This window comes from Kryptolebias marmoratus, linkage group LG9 (assembly GCF_001649575.2).
Source record: "Kryptolebias marmoratus isolate JLee-2015 linkage group LG9, ASM164957v2, whole genome shotgun sequence".
Lineage (NCBI taxonomy): Eukaryota > Metazoa > Chordata > Actinopteri > Cyprinodontiformes > Rivulidae > Kryptolebias > Kryptolebias marmoratus.
The window spans coordinates 18,368,869-18,382,033 of record NC_051438.1 but is presented as its reverse complement, the minus strand read 5'-3'; the positions used below and the strand labels follow the sequence as shown (position 1 = coordinate 18,382,033).

General features: G+C 44.8%; 2 protein-coding genes across 3 annotated transcripts; one reads left to right on the top strand and one right to left on the bottom strand.

Annotated features, from left to right (window-relative positions):
* Positions 1 to 261: 261 nt before the first annotated feature.
* Positions 262 to 4,820, bottom strand: LOC108243017 (zinc finger CCHC domain-containing protein 7). 2 transcript variants are annotated; one of them, XM_025008588.2, is made up of 8 exons: positions 3,808 to 4,820; positions 3,090 to 3,145; positions 2,860 to 2,970; positions 2,610 to 2,777; positions 2,365 to 2,400; positions 1,958 to 2,062; positions 1,726 to 1,843; positions 262 to 1,537 (listed from the first exon to the last, which is right to left on the bottom strand). In XM_025008588.2, exons 1-8 carry the CDS (start codon positions 4,166 to 4,168, stop codon positions 1,167 to 1,169), a joined length of 1,326 nt encoding a protein of 441 aa, XP_024864356.1. In that variant the 5' UTR covers positions 4,169 to 4,820; the 3' UTR covers positions 262 to 1,166. The 2 variants fall into 2 exon arrangements, with proteins under 2 accessions (XP_024864356.1, XP_024864355.1); XM_025008587.2 differs by having other exon boundaries at positions 2,610 to 2,780; positions 3,808 to 4,635.
* Positions 4,821 to 7,023: 2,203 nt separating this feature from the next.
* LOC108243021 (paired box protein Pax-5-like) lies at positions 7,024 to 10,310 on the top strand. The gene is made up of 6 exons (XM_017428194.1): positions 7,024 to 7,066; positions 7,167 to 7,332; positions 9,049 to 9,246; positions 9,338 to 9,378; positions 9,450 to 9,545; positions 10,153 to 10,310. Exons 1-6 carry the CDS (start codon positions 7,024 to 7,026, stop codon positions 10,308 to 10,310), a joined length of 702 nt encoding a protein of 233 aa, XP_017283683.1.
* The last annotated feature ends 2,855 nt before the right edge of the window (positions 10,311 to 13,165 follow it).

The following is a 13,165-nucleotide window of genomic DNA, read 5'->3' as shown; positions in this document are numbered from 1 at the left end:
TCTTATCGGAGTCGATTGCTTTGGTCTGGCAAACCTCCGGCAGCTGCTCCGCTCATTAATAATTCAGCAGCTTCAACGCTTTGAAAATCCCACTGGCTGCAGACGGCTTTTCAGAGGGATGTGCTCAACATACACGACACACAGATATATATGGCTTTAGTACAGGAGGTCATAGTATTTATGGACGAATTTTTATAATAGAGCGCATTCTGCTGCGCGGAATGTATGTGATACAAGGAATACGCACATAAAACGCATGCATAACTCGGATTAATCATTTTAATATGCATAGTTACAGGACGAGTAATGCTACATGCTTAATGTACAATGTTCAAACTGTGCATAACAAATGTAATAGCACTGTACAGATTATAAAATTCAGTTTTTAAAAGACAAATTTCGGAAGCTGACGATTTAAATGTCATACCTTACAAAGACTGAGCGTCTAAAAATAATTTATTGCAGCACGTAAGAGATTACTGTAACACTTAATTATTTATTGGAGGATACACTGTATAGTGACAAACACATTCTGCCATTCAGGTATAAAAAACAAGAAACTGCTGCAAAAGCATTACAAAATGTGTTTAAAAATTGTCCTAAAAGCGTGTGATTACAAACAGTTTAAATGCAAAAGGGCTTTCAGACCACACTGGATAAGGAGGAAAATTCTTCAACTGAACATTATCTACATTTTTTAAACAAGTTTTAAAAAGCTATAAGATGTAATATTACAACAATGTTATCTAGTTTCATTTAATCCTCCCAGAAAGACTGAAAATAACCCAGCATTCCTTGCAGAAATGCATATTGATCGCTGCCTTTCCTGACAGACTTTTAGACTAAAATCATCCTAGGTTGAGAAACAATGTTGTAGCCTTTTTGGTCAAACCTTAAAAGTAACATTAGGTGCCATCTCACGCTTAGAATATGTGTTATGAATGACTCTCAGCTACTACCACATCGAATTTCAGCTCCATATCTACAAAACTGACTGAGCTGCAGCCATTTTTGAGTTGTGGCAGCCATCTTGAATCGGGCTGACTCCAGAACTTCTGCAGTGGTTCATGAAATATTTTGCTAACAGACCCATGAACACGTGGACAGAAACTTTACTGTGGATCACAGCAGGCTCTTTGCTTCAGAGACGTCAGTCAGCATGGAGGCTACAAACCTCCACGTTTAAGCCCGCCTCTTTTCCTCCACCTCTCCGCTTCTCTGCTCCTCCTGCTCTTTTGCCCGTCTTTCTCCGCCTTCCTTTTTTTCTTCGGAGGCGGGACGAGCTGTTCGTGTCCGAAGGGGTCGGCGGGGCAAACCTCGCCATCGAGGCCGCAGCGAGACCTCCTCGGAAGCCCGCCGCCCTCCCGCCTGACCCGGGCCTCCCTTCTCAGCCGCTTCACCTCCCGCCTCTCTCTGCGCCTTTCGGGCCACGTTTTCCTCCTTCCTGCCGCCTCCTGCTTTTTCCTGCTCCTCCCTTTCATCTCGCCGCAGTCCTCTGTTCTTTCCGAAGACGGAAGGGATCCAGCGCTCACGAGCTCTAAAAACACATCAATATATTAGACTTTCCTAATTATTCCAAGATTCTTACAGAGTAGCAACTCTCACTAAACCTGAATAAAATCGCACGTTGTGCCTTTAAAATCCCAACAAAATGAGTTACAATTGACTGTTTTAGGATCATCACACTGTGTGTTCAATAATAAGAATAAAAAAGCTTTTTGTCACTTTTGGTTAACGTGTGCATCCGGGAGCCTCGCTGCAGGATGTCCTCCACGGTGTCATAGTGGCAAACGTACGGCAGCGAAGGAAAGGTGCCACTGATCATCCTCCTCCTCGTGCACTCCTGACACAAAGATTCAGACCCACATAAGGCAGAGAATAAAGCTTTCAAAATGAAAAAGTGGAACTGAAGAGATGGTGAAGTAAGGAGAGGATCTGGTTTATATTTATTTCTTACAAAGCCATGATGTCCCCTTTTGGAGCAGTTGTAACAATGAGCACGATGACTCTTCTGTTTGAGGCTGCAGGCCGTTCTTGGCTTGAAAGGAACCTCCAACTTCACCTGAAAACAAAAAAATTAAAGCTCTTTTCAAAAAACAGTAAAAATGGCGTTTGTTCGTGTTTGTTGTTTGTGGCGTTTGTGACGTGGTTCTGTGTTTATTTGAACGTAAAGCGATGCATTTTAACGCCAGGTGTGAACGCTCGTATTTAAACCTGTTTATTTGTCACTGAATCGTCCAGACTGCATGTTAGCGCCAGGACTGAACAAATCCTGAGGTTTTATCATTTGGTTGTTTGAACCGAGACCCGATTACGGTCTTGACAAGATGAACAAAGTGTACTGAAAAAAAATCTTTAACTTACTGTCAGGTGATACTGTCTCCATGTATCTGGACAGGCCTGCAGAAAACCCAGAAAACAAACAAATAAAACAGCATTCCTCCTCTGAGTATCACACAGAAACAAAACTCTGTACTGCTCCACTGAAGATGAGACGTTCTTCGCAGAAACAGAACAGCGCCTCATGAGCTGGGCTCGCTCCCACTCCTGAGACGGCAGAATCCGTCGAACGAAACCGACAGACTCCTTCATCTCCAACTCAGACTCACGTCTGTCAGGTGGCCAGTCGCCCCGCAGCGTTGGCAGTGTTGCTTCCACACCGGAGGCACCCTGCAGGGGTCCAGGCTGTGCGAAGGCAGTCCACAGTGAGGACAGGGACGGCCTGGACAGTCCCTCTGGATGTGTCCCTGGATGCCGCAAAGGACACAAGTAGGACTCTTCTGTCGAAAGACAACGTGTTGGATGTTATGATCTTGTCTGCGGCAGCTAACAGGGGAAACAGATGAGTGATTTTTGTACCTTTTCAGAGGTGCAATGTTTAGCAAAGTGTCCCGCCTTGTTGCAAACGTAACAGATTGAAGAGCGGCCGGGGATGAAGTAGCGAAGGGCCAAAGACTGAGCAGAACCGTACTGAACATAATGAAAGGACAAACATGTGATGAACCGCAGCATTATTTTAGACAACAAACCATATTTTGGACAGATTTCCTTACATTCTTTTGCTAAGTTGAAACATTTTCAAAACTTACCCTGTCCTTCTCTGACACGGCCCAGATGTCTGGTACTGGTTTCTCCTCTGGTTCATCTGCGAAGGACAGAAGGATCAAGGAGCGCTACAGTTACTTAAACACATGAAAGATTTAACTGCAACACTTGATTATAAAATGTAGGCTGGTAGTTCTATCATCACCCTCCACTGAAAGGGGAGCAGTTGTGTTTTTGCCTGTTTGTTAGCAAAATATCTCCTGAACCACTGGGCATACTTTACAACTCTACAACTTATTATTTTGGAGTTAACCCAATTCAAGATGGCCACCACAGACAACTCAACTTAGCCAACACAAAAACAGCTTCAATTTAAATAATTCCACAGACATTTGGTGTGGTAGTAGCTGAGAGTCACACATACTCAAGAGTGAGATTTCCTGAGATTGCACGTTATTTTCAAGCACGTCAACACAAGAGGATATGAGGTTAAAAGTCTGGCATGAAAAGCAGCGGGTGATATGTATTCTTTCGATGGCTGCGAGGCCTTTACTTATTGCGGTTTTATTTTTTCTGAACCTTCTTGGACATAAATCCTGTACTTTGCTGTTTGACTTTTGGTTGTCTCTTTATTCTGTTGTGTATTTTCCAATTGTGCTTAATTAATTAAACTTTTCTTTTCCTTCAACGTAGACAACAGAGATAACAGAACAGACTGCAACTAATGTTCCCACAGGTGTTGATTTAGTCGTATGATCCAACCTTTATCTCCAAACACGTCTTCAGAGCTGCTCCAGGAACTCAGATTGAGGAGGATGTTGGAGTCCTCCTCCTGCTCCTCTCCTCCCAGGATCATCCACTCCTCTACGGGCAGGTTACTGCCCCCCTCCTCCTCCTGACTGGAGACACTGCTGGTGTTCTGCTGAGTCCTTCCTGAAGTGATGGGGAAGCTGAGGAGGAGCGGAGGTGAGCCCTCCCCGAGCTGCGCAGTTTGTTTAATGCTGCTTCTGTGTCCATAATTAAACTCTTCCTCCTCGTCTGAACCCCCAAAGTCCTCAATGAAGTAAAGATCGTCTTTGATTCCTGCTTTGTCACCAACTTCGCTTTTCTTCGTGCAGTTCATGGTGGAGTTTGAGACGGACCTGCAGCCGAACAGCGGCACCCAGCGGCGGCTGTCTGTACTGCAGCCAAACAGCGGGGATTAATTCCTCATTTACACAACGACGAGTACGTTTAAATCGGTAACGAACAGACCCTAGACGATGTTTTTAAAGCTTCTTCATTTAAACAATTAAAAACGCAGAGTGCCTTTGTCAATATCCCTTTTGTAACGCAGTTTAAGGCTACACACGGCGCTGTTGTGAAATAGCAAATATAGCATGTTGCTACATTACACGCGAAACACGGCTAAGTTAAATGACCATTGTCTTACAGAAACGCTTTTTCGTAACGTGCTCTTTTAATTTAGAGCACTGGCGTTGCCTCCATCACGAATGGTAATGTTCCCTTCGTAAAGCGTAGACAGACGTTGTAGCCTTGTTTACATGTGGCCGCGGTTTGAAGCACTAACCCGGCGTTTCGACGTAACACCGGGAGGGGGAAAAAAGTTGGACAACAAAAAACAAGCCCTGCGTTCAGACGCTTCTCGTCCGGGAAATAAGAATAAGAAACAAAATAAAACATACAGATGTTTATTACAGGAAAAAAATGTACGGAGGCCAGTGAAAGGCATGTCCTGAAATAAAATATTGTTATCTGAATTTTCTCGGGCTCCGAAGTAGTGGAGCCACCGTCCTGAAGAGCTACGGATCCAATGCCTTCATTTTATGTAATTTATTTAATGTTTGGATTGGCAGTCAGTTTTTTCCTAATAAAACCAGTGTTTATAATAAAGACAAGTTTCACTTGTATTCATTCTTCAGCTTCACCAAAAGTGATTTGTTTACTGTGTTCAGGTTCTTTTTTTATCTTCAGCTTTTACAGTTTTGCTACACAAACCAAAGTAGGACTTCTGTTCCGCCATTTCTGACCTAATGCTGCCACCTTCAGGGTATTTTTTGCACGTTCAGCTTCTATCCTACCTTTTAATAACGCTTCAGAGGTCATGTTGGCTTCGGATGCTTGGAGGTTTAACTTTTACTTGTTTACATTTGTGAAAGCTTTCGGCTTCCAGCAGACACACAGTTTTTTAGCAGGTTCTTTAGCTCTTTAATAATTTATAGTGTTTAACAAATAGAAAACCATGAGAAGTGCCATGAATGTTGTGATGAGCCCTTGAAAACTGAACTGAAAGTCCTGGAGGACGCAGCTGAGGCAGAAAGCTAATGTTGTCGCCTCGCAGCCTTCCAGTTTCTGAGAGGAGCTTTACGACACCAGAGTAATTGTTTAGTGTTCCAGCTGCTCGTACTGTTTGTCTCTGTTTCTGTCTTGGTTCCCCACAGTTCCAGTGATGTGTCGATGGCCTCGTGTGCAGGTTCTCCTCCTGATCAGTGGATGCCTCCAAACAGATGAACGCGTTGGACAGTTCGTACAGATCAGGACCACGCGGTGTGAAAACACACTCGTCCCTGCAGAGTTGGACACGTTCATCTTCAGCAGGTGGAAGGATATCTGGCTGACAGCTGGAGACGTTTCTGTTTCCTGATGTTCTGAGAGTCCAAACCTGAGCAGAATCATCCAGTTACAGACATCCAACAAAGAAAATGTATAAATTACAGTATTAACATCAGTATTTTTCCCTACTGTCTGTACATCTGTCTCCTCTTCTCTCTAAGGAAAAGCCCAGATCAGTATAATCTTTGTAAAAACACACCACAGTTTGTGTTTTCTCCTTCACACTTGGCTCTGAACGTCTCCTGTCGTCACCGTACACACAGGAAATGTTTACAGATCATTAACTCACCTGTATGAGTCCCAGACAGCCAAAATGGAGGATGTCTTTTGTACAGAAAACCACCATAAAAAAACTCCTGCTGTCTGTCAGATCAGCCAACAAGCATAACCAGAACCATTTATTCAGAACAAATGACTTTTTCTAGTTTTTATCATTATAACCCTTTCATGCATAGTGGTCACTGCAGTGGAAGGCAACTTAAAAGCCATTTTCTTGAATATGTGTATATAGGCCTATATGTGGAGTTTTTAATGGTATAACTGCGCATAGAAAACTAAAGTGGACACAACTGCCATCTGCTGGCCATCCACTGCAAGTGCAACAAAAGTTTCTCAAAGCCAAGATGGATTTGAGAAAATAAAAATAACTTTTACAAAATAAAAAAAAAGTTCCTCCTTGCCATAAAAAAACTAAAACAATTTAGGCCAAAAAAAAATCCTGGCTGTTGTTATCATAATTAATGCAAAGTTTGAGCAAGAAATGTCCAAGAGCTACAGGTTATAAGTGAACATTTTAGTAAAGCAGCTTGTTTTTGTCATTTATTACAAATGTATGTTTATATTTATGTTGTCGTGTTATTAAAATCAACATTACATCACAGAATACTGTGGGTTATTATTATTACTTAATTTAAAACTTATTCATTGAATAATGGATCATCGAGTGATTGAACAGCTGAAACCAGTTTGTTCCAGTTTAATAGATTATTTCAGGTGATTAAATGTCATCATTTAGGAGAGACTGATCTGTTTCAGAGGGGTCCAGGTCCTGCCGGGTGGTGTTTCTGTGTTTCTGGACCCTGAACGCATCCCTCCCTTTTTTTCCGGCCACATTTAAGCAAACAGCTCCTCCTCTGAGGGTCCAGACTCCTGCAGCTGCTGCGCGCTCAGGAGCCCACAGCTGCCTTTAACTTTTTATTTTTATTATTATTATTATTTATCTGTTTGTTGTTGTTTGTTCCTCAAAGCTTCATGAGCGGATCTGGATGAAGAGTTTGTCCCAACGATGGAGGAGATGTAGTTTGAATCAGAGGCTGCTGGATGGAGGAAACTTTCCCACCTTTCCCCAGGTTCGTGACGCCCGGGATGGAGCCGAACCTGGGCCCGGTTCCGCTCGCGGTTCTGCGCGGTGAGTGTGAGAACCCACCCCCTGGAACTGTGGCTCTGAGCCGGCCCCCCTCACCGGGTCTGTCTCTGTCTCCGTCTCTGTCTCCGTCTCTGCTGCTCAGGACACGGAGGGGTCAACCAGCTCGGGGGGGTCTTCATCAACGGGAGACCCTTGCCGCACGAGCTCAGGCGGCGCATCGTGGAGCTCGCGCAGCGCGGCGCGCGCCCCTGCGAGATCTCGCGGCGCCTGCGCGTCAGCCACGGCTGCGTCAGCAAAATCCTGACCAGGTGAGGCTTCAGGAGCTTCAATTAAACCTTCAATTAAACCTTTAATTAAAGCTTTAATTGGTCCTTTAATTGGGCTTTAATTAGGCCGAGCTTCGCAGCACGGGTGTCTGACTTGCTTTAATTCTTCTGGACATTTTTTTTCCTTTTATTTATTTCTCTTTTCAAATTTCTCACAAGTTTATTCTGACTTTTCCAAACAGATTCACAGTTTATGTTGGTGTTTAATCTGCACCACTTTATTTCGATGGTGGAAACAATAAAAGAAGAAAAGAGGATGGAAAGAAAAATAAATAACGATGAAATGTACAAAGAAAAAAAGAATTACAATCGATTTTAATCAGTTTATTTAATAATATAAACCTCATTCAACAGAATATATGTACACTACAGTATCATCGTCGTTTCATAACTTTACACTAAGCTATTTGTTAATGTTAGTTAGTTTAAATAAAATCTTCCTCTTTATCCCTCTCTTCGAATTGCTTCATGTTCAGATTATCCTTTATCTCCACTCAGACTGTTTCAGAGTTTCCCTCCACACACAGAGACACTTCTTCAGGGTTTTATAGCTGCAGAACGGCCCCCATCTTAAATCACGGCTTCCTTTTCTAAATGAAACGACACATTTCTTTGCAGCTGATTTGTTTTTTGCTCTGAACTAAATTTGCAGCGTTTGGAGTCTCACAAGAAAAGCTGCAGATTTCTGTATTCCGAGCTACAAGAAGAGTGAGTTTGGATGAATCCCGTGAGCTGCGTTGTGAATTAAACAAACTGCATTTTTTTATTTTGGAGAATAAAAAGTGCCTGTGATATAGTTTTATAGTTATCTATCTGTGAACGGCAGCCTAAACCAGAGAACAACGTGGAGCTGGGATTTAACAAACACGTCTTTAAATGTTTACAGCTTATATGGAAAAAGCTTTGTTTTTTAAATCTCATGCTTTTTAATGTGGTTGCTCTTGGAATATTTAAAAGACTTTTATTTCAGCTTTCATTAAAGCTCACACACGCACACACCACCCAAAAACAAACAAAAAAAAAGAAATCAAATAATTATAATAATCATGATAATAAAGGACCAGTGTTTGAGATCATCTTGTGTTGAGAAATAAGATAAAGACACCTGTAACACGGTTTAAAATATGCCCATATTTGGGCGTCACGTGATAAATTTCTCACTAAAACAGTTGGCAAAAATCAATGTGGAAGACGTCTTTTTGTTTTGACAACCTGTTTATTTATTTAGTGATGGACTCGTACTCTGAGTTTCTGATTAGAGACAGAAACGTGGAAGTGGGTTTATTCAACAAAATCGGTTTCTTATTTCACAAATTAAACCTGTCAGCTGATATATCCTCAGAGTTTTAATTGTTTTTAGATCAACCGGATTTAATTTGCTTCTCGTCTCCGAAGTGCTCCGAGGTTTTAATCTGCTGTCCAAGCTGCACTCACAAGCAAATCCCTTTCCCTCCCCTCCCTCCTGAGGGTCATTAGGGTCTCTGCTGGACTGTCTGACGTGATGAGATGTTCTGGTCGCGGTCATGAAGGTGAAAATCTGCGTGAAGTGGTCCAGAGCTCAGCTGATAATTAGATCTGATGGTGAAGTTCAGGCTGCGGCAGACTGTGGTCACCTGTCCACCTGTCCTCCTGTCCACCTGTCCACCTGTCCACCTGTCCTCCTGTCCACCTGTCCGCCTGTCCACCCCGTTTGTTCAGGTACAATGAGACGGGAAGCGTCCGGCCCGGGCTGATCGGGGGCTCGAAGCCCAAAGTGGCCACGCCTGGAGTCGTGCACCGAATCCTGCAGCTGAAACACAACAACCCCACCATGTTCGCCTGGGAGATCCGGGACAGGCTGGTGATGGAGGGGGTGTGTGAGCACGACAGCGTGCCCAGCATCAGCTCGGTCAACAGGTAAAGGTGACACACACGCACACACACACCCCTCCCGTGTGTTTGACGTCGAGAATCTGTAATCTTCCTTGAGTTTTCTCTGCCTTCACAGGATCATCAGGAACAGAATCCGGTCCAAGTCCTGTGAAGTCGGTGAGAATCATTTCCCCGCCATCCTCCTTTCTCCTGGCAGGTCTCTCTCTAACGTTTCATCACCTCTGCAGCTCCGGCGCCATCCGTCTCCGAGGGAACGGACTGTTCCTCCAAGTCCAGCTTTTCAATCAGTGGGATTCTGGGAATCAGAAGCAAACACAAGGAAGGTGAGAGCCAGCGGGACTCCTGCGTGCCCGATGAGATCAATCAAAGAAAAGTTTGGGTTTGTATTCATTTACCCAACACAAAAATCAGCAAAAATGTAAAAAAAAAGAGAAACAAAAGACATTTGGGCTTAAAGGTTTATTGTTCTGTCAGCCAGTATAAATAGTTTCCCACTTGTCTCTTTAAGGGTTTTAGAATAAAAGACATTTAAAGGAGAAAATCACATTCTTTATAGCTTCCTAACAAAGATGGGGATGAAACTTGTTGGTGTGATTTGTGGGGGTTTTGTGGATTCTCGGGACCTCCCAGCAGACAGATGTGCAGGACTCTGGTCCCGTGTTAATGTTAGGCTGACTGGGACTCGTCTCCACAGCTGGAGGTCCACATCGCCTCCGCAGGCTCCCGCCTCGCCCCTCCTCGGCTCAGCCTCTAATCACAGGCCTGCCCGCACCTCGGCCCGTCCATCACTGAAGGCATCAGGGTGGGGAGGCTGTTCCCCCCGCAGGAACGCTCCTGGGGGGGCGCTTTATCACCGGTCTAATTAGAACAAATGGAGAAAGGTGAGAGGGGAAGTGAATCTGCTCTGAAGCGGTTCTGTTTCTCTTCCAGGAGGGGAGGTTTCCTGCCGCGAGCGCCACGACCGGCAGTGCCCCTGCTCCGCTGCGCGGGAACGGTTTGACCCCAGCCTGACCTTTCGCCCCCGGCTGCCGACACGAGATGACACCTTCCCTCCGTTCCTGTCTTCAGGGCTGACGGGTCACGACTGAAGAGCCGGGTGCGGCGTCACAACGAAACGGAAGTTTCAATCGAACGCCTGGCGTTTCCCTGAGGGAATGCATGTCGTCCGCCGCCTTTCACGCCAGAGTTTAAAACCAAGGTCATCCTGTCATGAAAAAAGGGGGGAGTGAGTCGTGGCCGCTTTGGTCAAACCTCAACAGAATTGGGGGACGACTCTCAGCTACCACTGCATCAAATTTTAGCTGAATACCTGTGAATCAGACGTCATAGCCATTTTTGTGTTTGCTCATGTTGATCAGCCGTGGCGGGCATCTTCCACTGAACCGACTCCAAAAGTTCATCAGCTGTGGATGTAGAGCCAACAATTAGTTTCAGAGACTTTTATCAAATTCAGTCCGGTGGTTTAGGAGATATTTTGCTAACAGACATACAGGGTTGACTCCAAGAGTTAAAGCCAATGTTTAAAGCAAAGCTGCTGCTCTTTGAATATGTGTTGTGAGTGACTCTCAGCTACTACCACACCAAGTTTTAGCTCAATATCTGTAAAACTGACTGACTTACAGACGGTTTCATGTTTGCTGAGGTTGCTTGGCTGTGGCGGCCATCTTGATCGTGACTGACTCCTTAATTTAATGAGTTGTAGACGTACATCCAATGATTACTTTGTGAGAGTTTCATTAAAATCCATCCAGTCGTTCTGGAGATATTTTGCTAACAGACATACAAACAAACACACAGACACAGGGAAGAAGCATCACTGGCCCTTCTGCCTTCAGTGGCTCACCCCTCTTGCAACAATTTATTTAAATCATTTGGAAGGAGGAAAGCAAACGCACTGTTATCCCAGAGGCCCGGTGAAGCTCCATCACTTCAGGTACGGCGTTACCTCCGGTCCCCGCGGTCGTTTTCCGCTCAGCCGGAAGCTGAGAGGCGGCTTCGTTAGAGTCCCCATGATGGAGGATGACGGCGGCGGCGGCTCTCGCCTCGTCCTGTTGGTTTCTTCAGCGCTCCCTCAGCGGTGACGAATTCAAAGAGGAGAGCGTGTGAGCTGCCGAGGGGTCAGCGGGGTCGAGGAACATCACATCCGTCCTGATTGGTTCTCACACGAAGGGTAAAAACAAAAAAACACAACTTCATTTATATTTTACATTTTAAATCCTGCATGATGTCCACGTTCATGAAATTCTAATATCTGCAGGCGGGCGCTCTGGTTTAAGGTTCTCCTCTGAGTCTAAAAGGTTTCAAAACGTTCAAGATAAGGTCGCTGAGCTTTGATCGTCTTGAATCAGGAGGACTCCAGAAGCTAATCGGTCGTAGACGTGCAGCCAGTGATCGCTTTCTGAGAGTTTCATTAAAATCCGCCCGGTGGGTCGTGAGATATTTTGCTAACAGACAGACAGGCAATGTCATTGCCGCAGGCTGCAGGCAGTGATTATCGTGAGACGAAGAGAAAATGTGGAAAATTACCGAGCTGCCCCTCGGATCAGGAAGTGGGTCGTTAAAACGTGACTTAACATCGGTTAGACATTTAAACCTTCGGCTGCGGGACAAACGTGGACTAAGACTTGTGCGTCTTCATTTCCACTCCAACACAAACCAACACTTTCAACAAACAGCCAGTGGTTTCCTGTAGAATGCATATCGCCCGCCATCCCTGTAAGGCTGAGGTCATCTCGTGTTGAGAAGTCATGGAGTCGGCGCCGTTTTGGTCCCACCAGGGAACAACTCTCAGCTACTACCACACTGAGTTGCGTCTCAGCATCTGTGGCACCGGCCCGAGGTCGCCTGGCTGTGGCGGCCATCTTGAACCGGGCTGATTTCAAAAAGGCGATGGCTTGCAGATGTTCGTCGTTGAGTTTCATTAAGGTTCTGTCCACTGGTTTATAAGATATTTTGCTAACAGACAGATGTACAAGCATACACACACATTGTGGCCCCGCCTTCTGCCTCACAGCAGCAGGAAGTAAACGTTAAAGCTGAAAGCGGCGACATCAGACCTTCAGTTCGGTCAGATGTTGCCGTGTTTCAGCCTTAAACTGCGTTTGAGCGTCTCAAGTCGATTCCTGTGGACGTTTTCCGACGCAACACCTTCTAAACGTTCCCGTACGTCGCGGGACTCCCCTGGATTTCCTGCTACCACCGCCTTGCAAAAGTATTCTGATGTTTTCTGCTTTCACTGCTGCCATCAATCAGTCCGGATCACTATAAATTGGCCTTCTCCTCTCCCATCCGACCTGCTGAAGCTTGGACCTCCCTCGGAGAGCTCCCAGGCGTCTTGGTGTCCTCTCTCACTCTTCTCCTTCATCATAGTCACTCAGTTTGGGAGGACCAAGGCCTGCTCTTGGTAGATTTACACACATCACATATTCCTTCCATCTCCTGATGATGGATTTCTTGAACTCCTGGGATGTTTTCGGGCCCCGGAAATCCTTTTGTATCCACACCCCGACTTGTAATCTTTTCTCTGAATTTAAGTCTTTTTAGTGAATGTTTATGCTGCTTTATTTAATTGGTATAACTCCGTAGAAATTTTGTTTCACTTTGACACTGAAGGTTGTTTTTTTGTTTTTTTTGGAAAGAAGGCCTGACTGATTGATGGCAGCAATAAAAGCAGAAAACATCCAAGGGGGTGAATACTTACCGTGTATCCGTGAGGTCAGGAGGTTTGTCAAACCTTTGGGTTGTCGAGGCTTTTATTTTTAAGACTGTATCAAACACGGTGGGCATTTCTTTACAGCGGGTTTGATGCACATCAGGTCAGCGGACTGAAAGCAGAAACTAAAACTACATATAATGTCACAGCCCACTGGTGTTTACTCGTAAATCAAGCTTTTTTCGAATACTCTATCATCCAAACTACAGGAGTTCTTGGTGATCATTTTCC